Raw genomic sequence first — 12,924 nt, forward strand, 5'->3', positions numbered from 1 at the left:
CTTGCTGGAATAGGATGAGGTCATAGCTTTCCCAGTGTAACCTTCCCTGCGGTTTCGGTAAATGCTCCACTGTCTCCAGACACAGCTCAGCGCCCCACACACCCTTACGAGGCATATTTCCAGAGTAGACAAAATAAATGCATCTCCATCCACCCATTATTCCAGGAGCGGTCAAGGTTAACGACCCTAGAAACCACCTCCAACCAACCAACGGCTCTTATCAATGTGATTAACCCACTCGGCAGCCCTTTTACCCCAATAAATAATGGATTCCAGTTGAGTCCTCTGTAAATCTAAACCGAAGGTGGAAGAGAAAGAGGGAATTAGCAATGCCCCGAGAAGCCACACTCTGAAGGACAAAGCAGGTAGTCCTCTAATGTTAAGCTGAGATTCCTAAACTTACTAAGGGTTATGGAGATTCTCTTTCACAGAAAATATGTGCAGACAGGCAAAACGTCACCTGTGTCTTCACTTCATAGGTTTCAGGGCCCCTAGAAGCTTGTCCACGGATACAGGTATTCTTTTACCCCCGAAAACTCAAGCCAAGGCACCATTTGGTGGTTCATGTATTTGAAAGACAGCCAGCCCCCACAGCCTGCCCTTATGGCGTCAGCCAACCTGTTGTTCTAATAGCAGCAGAAAGGGGTCTGCCTGGAGAAGATGAGACTCGGGGTCAGGGAGAACCTCTGGCTCCATGCCCAACTCTGGACCTCAACGGCTTGTGTCAAATGGAGACTGACTGCCCTTCACGCCTCATGGAGGCCCAGGAGCTTTTTGAGAAAGCAGATGGCCCCAAAGAAGGACCAGAGAGGGTGGTGGCTGTCATGGGGTCACACGCACAGTACAACGCACAGGCTTGTTAAAAATAGCTCGATTCAACATTACCTGTATGCCAGGCCCCGTGCTAAACACCTTCTCTGCCCTGTCTCATTCGATCCTCTCTATGGGTGTAAGAGGTTCCTTTTCCAGAGGTGGCACCTGAGGCTGAGGTTACCAAGGTAACCATCCTATCTAAGAGCTGCTCGTGGGTGAAGCTGGAATTTGAACCAAGGCTGAGCACAGCCTGTGGGCTCAATGCCTGGGTTCCTGTCTTGATGCCACCACTGGCACTGGCTATGGGACCCCAGGCAAGGAACTTAGTGTCTCTGAGGCGCTGTTTCCTATTGGAAAAATGAGAAGAATGACTCTGTGTGCCCTCCTCCCCCAGGTATCTGGGACAAATGTGCAAGATGAGCTGTGCAATGGGCCTAGCTGTGCTGGGCATGGTTAGTGCTCAGCAAATCTTAGAGGGCATTTAGGATGATGAAGGTGAAGCTGTATGGGACCCGGCCGTGCCAGTGGAATGGCCTTAACCATAAGAGTGGGTTGTAAGTGAGCTAACTGGTTGAATGCCAGGAGGGTAAAGGGACTGGGCTGGGAAGGCACTGCAGATGGATGGGCTTGGGAGAAGGATGGCACATCAAGGGCTCTGCCCAGGGTGGCAGGCAGAAGAATGACCCCCCAAAGATGCCCCCATCCTAATCCCTGCAGCCTGTGAATATGTCAGGTCACATGGCAAAGGGGAAGTAAGGCTGCAGTTGGAATTATGGTTGCAAATCAGTTGATCTTGAGATGGGGGGAGACTGTGGATTATCCAGGTGGATGCAATGTCATCACAAGGGTCCCTAGAAGTGGAAGGGGGAGACAGAAGAGGAGAGTGAGAGGGGGGTGTGACTGTGGAAAGATGGTCACAGAGATGCAATGGTGCCTGCCGGCTCAAAGAGGAGGAAGGGGCCCGGAGCCAGAGAATGTGGGCGACCTCTAGAAGCTGGAAAAGGCAAGGAAACCTTCTCCTCCAGACCCTCCCGCAGGAACACAGCCCTGTTCGCCCTGATCTCAGCGAAGAGAGGCTCCCTTCAGACTTCTGATGGACAGAACTGTAAAATAATCAACAGATGTTGCTTTAAGCCACTAAGGTTGAGGTCATTTGTTAGAGCAGCCATGGAAGACGAATTCACCAGGTGACTCACCTTCAGAGAGACCTGTTCTCGGAGGGTGGAGTTGGCGTAGGCGAAGGTGGTGGCCATCCCGATGCACACAGCAATGCCTGCGGGACAGAGGAGGACCGAACACCGCCACTGAGACTCATCAGGCCAGGCCCTGGCTTACTGGGGACGGTGAGCAACATTAAAAAGACACATCCCTGGCCCTTTGAGTTTACAGACTAACCTTAGAAGAGAGAAAATCTCACTTCTAGGGGATTTGGGCCTAGTCCCACTTTAGAGACCCTTGAGCCACTCTCAGTCGAGGGATGTGACTGGTGCCTCTCTGGGGCATTTCATAGGACAGGGTTAGGAGCATGGGCTGTGCAGCCTGGTAAGACCTGGGTTCAAATCCTGGCTCCACGACCTCCTCTCTGTGTGAGCTATGGCTAGTCACTGCACCTCTGAGCCCCCTTTCCTCATCTGTAAAATGGATAGAATAATAACAGTACTTACCCCTGGAGGGATAATGCTTATAGAGCACCATCTCTAGCAGTCAGTCAATGGTACCTATTATTATTTTTACTTTCAAAAAGAATCTGAGGTGTGTTACTTGTAATAAAAGCATACATAGAAAAAGACCGTGACACCACCTATAATAATGAAAACGTAATATGCTAATTAGACCGGACGTCCTTCCAGACGAAGCCGGGGCTGCAGCCGCAGGATCGAGGCAGCCGCTGCAGCTGTGAGGGAGGGATCCAGGCAGCTGCTGCAGCTGTGAGGGAGGGATCCAGGCAGCCGCCAGCTGCGAAGGCCTACTCTTGCACAGATTTCATGCACTGGGTCTCTAGTAAGAAATAAAAGTTTAATGTTAAGCCCAGCTGGTGTGGCTCAGTAGTTGAGTGTCGACCCATGAACCAAGAGTTCAATTCCCAGTCAGGGCACATGCCTGGGATGTGTGCTAGGTCCCCAGTAGGGGGAGTGCAGGAGGCAGCCGATCAATGTTTCTATCTCTCTATCCCTCTCCCTTCCTCTCTCTCTCGAATCAATAAAAACATATTTTTCAAAAAGTTTAATGTTAAAGGGGAAAAAACTCCTGCTGACAGAAAAACATGACCCTGGCAGATGGGGGAATAGAACTGAATTTTACTCCACTTCATTCAATTGCCACTGTTCTCCCGGAATAGGGATTTGCAAATCCTGCTTTTCATAACCTGTAGACAGGATTCTGCTTTCACACCAAGTGCACAGCTTCTCCTGCTTGGAGTTCACTTCCACTTTTTTAATAGTGCGTGCAATCCAGGTACTTTTCTGGCTCTACTTTGTCAAAGATGTATTTCTTCACTGGAAATATATAAAATAAAAACTAGTAACCCTACCGTCCCTTCTATTTTCCTCTCTGAGCAATAAACAAACCTGCCAAATGAAAAAGAAACTGGCCATACTTGAGAATAAAATTTAAGTTGTGAGCATAAGGGAACTCAGGATAAAAGGAAACATCCTGGCTTTCATGTCTAGGAATGAAAAGGGAGGCAGCCATGACAGCACCCAACAAGGAAGGTGGGGTGATGAGTCAGCTAGAACCTCCAGAAGGCGCAAATAGGACACATAGAATGGCCTCATCTCCTCTAGATATTGTCTATGGGACGTAGTAGGGCATGAGATCATTTGTACCATCATTCCTACTATAGGACTAAAACAGCAGCCTAAAACTCTCCCTGGCACAACAACACCATGATCTGGTAACAATAAGTAATCTATATTATAAAAGGCCTGTGGCCCCGTAACAATCAAAGACCAGCACGGGTGGGTAGGGCTGGGTGATTTCACGCTCTGGGCTTCTAGTAATCCTATATAATAAAAGCCTAATATGCAAATTGTCCCCTGGGGTAGTAGTTCAACCGGGAGTTTGACTGCTCGCTATGACATGCGCTGACCACCAGAGGGTGGTGCGAAACATGGTGGCGTCAGCTACACGGCGCTGGCAGCGGGCAGCAGTGGAGGTGCTACTGGCCCTGATGGGCCCCAACAAGACAGGGACCCCGGTAGGATGGTGGAGCAGGTGAGCAGATGGTGACCAGCAGCGGCAGCGGGTGCCCCACAGATGGCAACCAGCAGTGGCGGTGGGGGGCGGGGTAGCTGCCTGGCTCCTGGGCACTGAGGGAGCTGGGCGGGGGACCCGACCTTGACCAATCACCCCACAGGCGGGATGGTGGAGCAGGTGAGGGGGCAGCACCAGGCCAAGGTGGGGTGCCAGGTGGGGCTGCAGGGCTGCGAGGCTGGGGGTGCAAGCTGGGGCCCGATCTCTGCAGGCCACCCCGAGGGACCCACCCATGCATGAATTCGTGCACCGGGCCTCTAGTAATAATAATAATAATGACAGTGTACCAGAGACCACTTATTGAATGTGAAGTATGTGTCTGGTGCAAGGCTAATCACTTTATGAATCATTATCTTACTTCCTAATACTACTAACAGTAGGAAGTATTTATTGAGCACTTGCTCTGTGCCAGATTCTATGTTAAGTATTTTACGTATATTAATAAGAAAAATAATGAAAATAATAACCTATCCTTGCATAGCACTGTCCTAAGTGCTTTAAACATATTAATTCATTTAACCTCACTGCAATCTCGTGAAGTATGTTGTACTATAACCCTCATTTTATGGATGAGGCACAGAGAAGTTAATGAATCCAGTGTCACACAGCTAGGAAGGGGCAGAGCCTGAGTTCAGACCCAAGTAGTCTGAACTCTTTATTACTACACTCATTCCTTCACACCAACCAACCAGCGAGGGAGCTCCTATCACAACCCCCACTGGACAGATAAGGAAACAGAGGCTCAGAGAAGGTGAGTGACTTGCCTGAAGTCACCTAGTCTGTCAGGATTCGAACCCAGGTCTGACTCAGAATCCCATACTCTTACTGCGTGGTGAGGGCCTTTGCCGCCTTTCCCTGGCATTTAGGATGGAGAGCCCCTACCTGCAGCTGAAATCCCTGTGTCCCTGGGACTCACCGAGCTTATGCTGGAAGCACAGTTTGGTCAGGAGGATCAGGATGAAGGGCAGGCCTTTCTGGAGCCAGCAGACCACGGCCTTCAGCTCGGACAGGGCGGGGGCGGGGGTGCCCGGGTGCTCATCACCCGCTTCATCTGCGTGCGCCCGGTGGTCCCCGCCCACGTGCTGCAGCAGCGAGCTCCCACGGTGTCCTCCGTGGTGAAAGTGGTGGTGGGGCTGGCGGTGGTGGTAGGTGCCGCCCTCGCCCCGGCCTCCACCCTCCTCTCTGGATGCTGGCATCTGGAGGAACACGTCCCCACCGCTGGCAGAGGCCCCCAGCACCAGGCTGGATGGGAACGGGGCGGCGGGAAGGCTGCCTGTCGGGAGGCCCGAGAGGCCGGAGAAGAGCGCTGGCGGGGTGGCGGCTTCTGCCTTCAGACTCTCAAAGACGCCCCCTTCATTCACGCTCACCTCGGGGCTGAGTGCTTGGCTGCGATTTCTAGGCCAGAAGGGAAGAGAAAGCCCCACAAGTCAGAGAGGTAGAAAGACAGTCACCCAGGGGAGACTGGGGGACAAATAACAGTATCAATAATGTCCTAAGCTGAATTTTGCCTCCCCACAAACTCCTATGGTGGAGCCCTAACCCCCAGGACTGCAGAGTGTGACTATAATTTGGAGGCAGGTACTTTGCAGAAGTGACTAATGAAATGAGGTCATTAGGGCAGGCCCTCCTCCAATATGAATGGTGTCCTTGCACTGACACACAGAGGAGGGAGAATGATGTGAGGACATCTACAGGCGAAGGAGAGAGGCCTCAGAAGAAACCAACACTGACAGTATCTTCATTTCCCTGATCTCGAACTTCCAGCCTCCAGAACCATGAGGAGACACATTTCTGTTGTTTAAGGACCTCCGTGTGCGGTACCTTGCCATGGCAGGCCTAGCAAACTCATTCAAATAATAACAGCAACAGGCCCATACTCTTTATTGAAAATTTACTACGTACCAGACAGTTTTCTAAGTGCTTTCCACTGATTAACTCATTAAATCTTCTTACCAACCCTGAGAATTAAGGTCCTAATAATACCCCCATTTGACAGATCAAGAAACTGAGTCACAGAGAGAGGAGGAGAAAGAGAGAGAATAACTTGTCCCAAGTTGCACAGATGGTCAAATAAAGAAGCTGAGGCTCAGAGAGATGAGCATGCCAGACACCCTGGATTATCTAGCCCCAAACTCCAATCTCACCATGTGCCCTTCCCTCACTACCCAAGGCTTCCTACTGTAGGGCCTTTGCACAGGCTGTCCCCTGCACTAGATGTTACCCTCGCCCTGACCCACCTCGGTACCTATGCTCATCTTCCTTGGTGGAGCCTGCCCGACCTACTCCCAGAAAATGACATCTCCTTACTCCTAGTTCTCATTGCATCCTGACCTCAGCTGCATGGGACTGATCACAAATCATCATTCACTGCTTACCTGTCTGTGGCTCTCAACCCTAGCTGCACGTTATAACCACTCAGGGCAACTTTTGAAAAATACCTGGTACAGGTGCCTGGGGCCCCATGTTGCCCTACTGAACCAAAATCTTTGAGGGTGGGGCCTGGCCTCTCCTAGGTCTTCAGAGCTGCCTGGTGATTCTCATGTGTAGTAAGCACTGAGGATAGCACTTTAGACTGGGCCCTTGCCATGAAGTCAAAGATCATGATTGTTTTCCCCCACTGTATATCTCTCCTACCCAGCACAATGCACCTGGTACGTAAAACATGCTCAAGAAACAGTGTTTGAAAGAATGAATGAATGAGCACACTAAAGGCTCTGACAAGGCCTGCAATTAGAAAAATTAATTATGCTTAAACTTAGTGTTTTCCAAACTTATTTCACCATGGAATATTTGTGTGTGTGTGTGTGTGTGTGTGTGTGGGAAAAATTAATTATGCTTAAACTTAGCGTTTTCCAAACTTATTTCACCATGGAATTTATGTGTGTGTGTGTGTGTGTGTGTGTGGAAAACCTATGAATGTCTTAGAGCAGCGGTCACCAACCTTCTGGATCTCACGGACCACCAGTGGTGGGTCCGCGGACCACCGGTTGGTGACTGCTGTCTTAGAGAACACCGGTGAAACCCAGCAGGGGCAATGCTGGTCTGGAGAAATCTCAGGGTTGATTACTCTGGCTTCACAAACTTGACCCGGGGGTAAGTTATCACAAACCTGGTGCAAGGGAGGGGAGCTTGAAGATGGCTACCTACTCCCCTACCACCTGGCGCATCCCCTGCTGCCTCCAAAATCCCAGGAAATGTGTGGTCCCTCTCCCTTGGGTTTGGCATGATAATAAAGATAATATTAATAATGACAACAACAACTGACACCATGGCTATGATCCTCAAGGGGCCTCGAGCTTTTTCTGCACGTTAAGAAGCTAAGAACGACTGAGTGCTGGCAGGTGCCCACCCTGGCCCACATGGGGGCCACTCTCTCCCCCACCGCCCCACGAGGACCTGGAAAGTCTTCCTGGCCCCCTGAAGCTCACCAACACTCTGAGTTCACGGGGCTCATGGGACCTCTAGTACAACCAGTGAAGACTCAATCCACAAGCGGCTTTTTATAGCTGGGCTCTAGCATCCAGCCGAGATTTCAGCCTAAATGGGAAAGAATATTCCTTGGGGAGGCAGCGGCTCTACTTCTAACTTAACCACTTAAGGGCTAGTGTGGGAGGCAACCCAGGAGAGGAGTGATCTGCCCAGCGAGGAGACCGCTGGCTCAATGCACACACTCAGGGTGGGGGTGCGGGAGATAGCTGGCAAGTGGCCTGGGATCCCAATCTCAGCCCTGCCGCTTCCTGGCTGTGGGACTTCAGGTAATTCACTTCGACTCTCTGAGCCTCAGTTTCCTCATCTGTCAAAATGGTGATAAAAATAGTCCCGACCTCTTCAATGGCACAGAGTGAGTGCAACACACAGTGGCCATTCTTCCTCTGCCCCCAAAGATCTCATGGTTCACTCGAGAGCAGGCAGCCATTCTGTCTTCAGAGGCTGGAAAAGCTCCAACCGGCATGCTTATTATTTGGATGCTGTGTTTGTGCGTTTTCATATCCATTCGCTCCTTCACGAGAAACCTGAGTGTCATTACCTGCCATTTATGGGTGGAGAAATGGAGGCCTAGGGGTGAAGTCACGTTCCAAAGGCATCATAGGTGGGAAGGGGCTGAGCTGGGATTTGGCCAAGAGTCGTGTGATTTAAGGCCAGAGCTCTTCCCTGCAGAACAGGCAGGCTTGTTGCAAAACTCAGGCGCAGTGCTGGGACTGCCGGGTACTCTGATTTTGTAGCCAATCTCCGAATCGCAAGGGAACTGGAATGCGATCCGAGGGAGGAAAAGCTTGGGTGCCTGCTCATTGCATGCATGTGCTAGCATGTTGGGGGGGAGGCAGAGGGGCAGGAGTCTGGGGCTGAGATACTGTCACAACCTGAGAACAGGTCCCATGGTGTGTTCTCTCTTGGGCTTAACTAGAGAAATCCTAGCTCAGGAGCGTTTTAACTGTGTTTTCATAGATTCTGTTTGTCTATTTGGCATCCGCTCATTACAGGGGCAAACTAACAGCCAAAGTTGTTTATAACTTCCTTGCAATCCAGAGCCCATATCCCCAGCCACCTCCTTGATCTAATGCTCACATATCCAGCCAATATTTCTCCTGCCCTGAGTCACCCAGGACCAGGCACCAGACAACTAAGACCACCCTTTAGCCCAGAGCCCGCTGACATCGCTCAAAGTAGACAATGCTAAGCTGTTTCCTCTGCCCTGGCCTGATTTGTGTGGAAAACACAATAAAAGCTGTGGCCGATGTTTTCCCTTTGCTCCTTTCTGCCTCCTGGGCGACCCTGGTGCTTCCCCTGTGGCCCTACGTGGTGTAACATGTCCCCTTCTCTCGGGAAATGTAAGTAATAAAGATCTTCTTTCAATGGCATTAGCCTCTCCATGTTGTCACTTAGTCACCTCCATAAATTAAAATCTCATGGGTACAATCATTGATACAATGAGTCAAGTGCATCACCTGTCACACAGGCTTTGAGAATTACCATAAGAGCAACAGCCAGCAGTTATGCATTGAGTAGTATAGGCCAGTGGTCGGCAAACTGCTGGTCGGCAAACTGCAGCTCGGCAAACCGCGGCTTGCGAGCCACATGCGGCTCTTTGGCCCCTTCAGTGTGGCTCTTCCACAAAATACCGGCTCTTCCACAAAATACCAACTTCTGCGAAAGGGCCACGAAGTTTCAATTGCACTGTACGTGCGCACCCGCACGTGGTATTTTGTGGAAGAGCCACACTGAAGGGGCCAAAGAGCCGGATGTGGCTCTCGAGCCGCGGTTTGCCGACCACAGGTATAGGCCATCACTGTGCAAAGCAGTTTCTAATCAGATCTCCTTTGCTCCTCACCATCACTATGCAAAGCAGTTTCTAATCAGATCTCCTTTGCTCCTCAAACAAGGAACCCTGAGATGCAGGTATTACTCAATACAGCTTTGAGCTGCCCCTGACCACTCGAAGCCCAGAGCCCACAGATGGAATGAAACCAAAAGATGCCTACCTTTCAGGTGGAACGTTATCCGTGTTACTGCTGTGGCGTCTCTGCATTTTCCTTAAGACCTGAAAGCCAACACATGGCATAAGCCAGAGTCTCCCAACATCCCCACTGCCTGTCAGACTGCCATGGTAATTATAAATAAGGACTACTCATATCTCATATCCCTAGAGCGCTCTGCCATTTTCCAAACCTTGTTTCCACCTGCTGTGCCATTCGACACTCAATCCTATTGAGGAAAGTGTTATCACCCCATTTCACAGATGAGGTTGTTGAGGCCCAGACTCGGAGGAAGTCCTCACGGGAGAGAGGAAAGCACTGAACTGTGCGGCAAAGAGGTGATGGATGAGGTGAAGTGAGCAGCGGACTGGCAGGAGAAGACGTGGATTCTAGACTGATGCTGCCCCTAACTTGCTGTCTGACTCTGGGCAAATCAGTCACCTCTCTGGGGACCCAGATTCCTCATCTATTAAATGGGAGGGGGTGGAGTGGCTGAACCCAAAGCTTCTTTCCAGCGCTCACAATGGATAAAGTGGTAATGAATATGTGAATTCTCATGGAGACATGTCACCTTGTTTACTGTGAGGAGCCACATGGACTTCAGAATTCCATGCTGACGACACCTGAAGTGGGCACGCAGGGATCCTGACGGGGATGTGATCACTGGATTGCAGAGAAAGCAGGCCTCCCCTGCCTCGTCCTCTCCAGACAGATGCACAGGTCAGGGGGGTTTACGGGAGACTCCAAACCCTGGGTGGAACAGAACACTTACATGAATAGTCCACGGATGCCCCGAACCTCTGAATAATCTTGGAGCATCATGGGCTATAGCACATGATTCCATCTGCTCCAAATCTCTGATTAGCTTCTCACTGACCCCTCTTTAGGGCTCCTGAGAATGGTCATGATCTCAATGCATTTTGTCCTATTGTGAAACTGAGTCCTAATTGGGGAATACAGAACTTATGTTTTAGAACCCCCAATGGCTTTCCATTGTAATCAGAATAAAATCTAACTTCAGTTCACAGACAGCGGTTCTCAACCTGTGGGTCGTGACCTCCTAAGACCATCCTGCATATCAGATATTTACATTACGATTCATAACAGTAGCAACATTACAGTTATGAAGTAGCAACGAAAATAATTTTAAGGTTGGGTCACAACATGAGGAACTGTATTTAAAGGGCCAGAAGGTTGAGAACCAATGGCCTACAGGTCCTAGCTGATGGAGCTTACCTGTTTCCAGCCACATTTCCCTCTACCCTCTGTTTAACCCTCCCCTCCAGCCACAGTGGACTTTCTGTTCCTCACACACGCCAGCTGTCGCTGCCTCAGGCCCTTTGAGTTTGCTGTTCCTTCTCCCTGGAATGATTTTCCTTGTGGCTAATTTCTTCAGGTTAAATGTCACCTCCTCCCAGAGGCCTTCTCCTCTAGACCTCCTGACCCACCAAACATTGTCCTGTTTAACCTTCTTCATAGCACGTATTAATTTACATGTTTGCTTACTTATTTATGATGTATCCCCTAGTACAGTGATGGCGAACCTTTTGAGCTCGGCGTGTCAGCATTTTGAAAAACCCTAACTTAACTCTGGTGCCGTGTCACATAGAAATTTTTTGATCTTTGCAACCATAGTAAAACAAAGACTTATATTTTTGATATTTATTTTATATATTTAAATGCCATTTAACAAAGAAAAATCAACCAAAAAAATGAGTTCGCGTGTCAGAGGTTCGCCATCACAGCCCTAGTAGAAGGATAAGTGCCACAAAAGCAGGGAGCCTGTCTACCTGGTTTCCCCCTCTACCTCAGCATCTAGAACACTGCCTGGCACAGAATAGCACTCAACAAGATTTATTCAATGAGTAAAACATCCATGGGTTTCTCGGTACCTTTTCCTGCATTCCTTGCTCCCTCCTAGACTTTTCACCCTAGAAGAGAAATAAAGGGTGTAGACGTCCCATGAATAGGTTTAGCCTCCTTGAATGTTTTTTGTATAACCAAATATCCTATCGGATTCTTTTAGTTCAGGCCACCATAATTGGCTGTTGAATGGCTTCCTCAATCCTGGCCAGCTTTTTCAGGAGTCAGCATTGGTATTACTAGGGCCAATGATTAAAGAGAAAACCCACTAGCTAAGCCTTCTTTCTCTTTTGGAAACTCGGTTAAGAAATGGGTCAGTAGTTCCATTTTCATATATGAAGGAAAGCTCATTATGTAAATATTTCAAACTTTCACTCTAGTCCACCCTCAGACTGAAGGGTCCTGGGTTCAATTCTGGTCAAAGGCACGTACCTTGGTTGCAGGTTCCCCGGCTCTTGTTTGGGGTGCATGTAGGAAGCAACCAATCGATGTGTCTCTCTCACATCTGTTTTTCTGTCTCTCCCTCTCCCTTCCGTTCTCTCTAAAAATCAATGGAAAAATATCCTTGGGTGAGGATTAACAAAAAAAAAATTCTCAACTTTCAGAACTTGCAACGTCAGCTTAATGTCCTCATCTGAAGATACCCTATCACCTGCATATCCTTGGGGAAAGTAAAATATAGTATCCTAAAGCTTCCATCCACAAATCTGACCCAGCCTCCTAAATGAAATGCCCAAGATTCTAATTCCATATGCTTGCTTTTGCAAGGGCTCCAAATACTCTGTTGGAAGCAGACCTTAATTATTCCAATATTGAATTCTGGAATAAATTTTTGCATGTGGGACGCATCGGAAAGAAACGCCTCTTAATTCACTGCGGCACGCATCGTACTACTGCCCTATGAAAAATGACAATACAGGTCATTTTTTAAGTTGGGCCCCCAGACCTTTACCTGACTGCAGCGAAATGCATGCAGGAGAGCATCTCCTGCGTTAATAGCATTGGAAGCTGGCAGGTGCACTGGGTACAATGCCGGGAGCGTTTTTCATTCCTGCAGCCAACGTTCAACGCAAAACGCCCTAGAGTCTACAGGGACCATAGGAAAAAAAACACACACCAAAAAGCAAAAAACAAAACCAACGCTTTCTCTCTTTACCTGCCCAGACGATACAGCAATCACAGCGGCATCATTCATGTCCTTCCCAGCCAATCATTCGTGCAGCCCTGGGAGCACGTGACTTTCGAGGGCTTCCGGCCTCTGACAGGATTCTCTCCAGGGTTGACTGGCTGGGCGCTAGGAGCCCGGCACAGCTACTCCCGCCGCACGCACATGATTGCCCGCCCCCTTTCCGGGACTCAGCCAATAGAAATCCGCATATCTGCAGGGACCAATGGCAATGAGGCCGAACGAGGCCCGGTGAAATCGCAAGGCTCGTGAAGGCGGGACTTAGGACGTGGTCACGTGAGGCGGCGCGGGGTGGCTGTCGGGAGCTGGCTGGGCTGAGGGCCGCGGGGCGGGGGC

General features: G+C 49.7%; 1 protein-coding gene across 4 annotated transcripts in view; it reads right to left on the reverse strand.

Moving 5' to 3' along the window:
* Positions 1 to 12,910, reverse strand: part of RNFT2 (ring finger protein, transmembrane 2) — a 49,591-nt gene extending 36,681 nt beyond the window's left edge. Inside the window, exons 1-6 of one of the 4 annotated variants that reach the window (XM_005863790.2) lie at positions 12,559 to 12,620; positions 11,432 to 11,470; positions 10,111 to 10,289; positions 9,546 to 9,604; positions 4,982 to 5,460; positions 2,010 to 2,086 (exon numbers count right to left, since the gene is read on the reverse strand). In XM_005863790.2, the coding sequence (XP_005863852.1) occupies positions 2,010 to 2,086; positions 4,982 to 5,460; positions 9,546 to 9,604; positions 10,111 to 10,134 (639 nt within the window). In that variant the 5' untranslated portion in view covers positions 10,135 to 10,289; positions 11,432 to 11,470; positions 12,559 to 12,620. The other 3 variants (XM_014537701.1, XM_005863791.2, XM_005863792.2) reach the window with 3 other exon arrangements.
* Positions 12,911 to 12,924: the final 14 nt, after the last annotated feature.

This window comes from Myotis brandtii, unplaced genomic scaffold (assembly GCF_000412655.1).
Source record: "Myotis brandtii unplaced genomic scaffold, ASM41265v1 scaffold181, whole genome shotgun sequence".
Taxonomy (NCBI): Eukaryota; Metazoa; Chordata; class Mammalia; order Chiroptera; family Vespertilionidae; genus Myotis; species Myotis brandtii.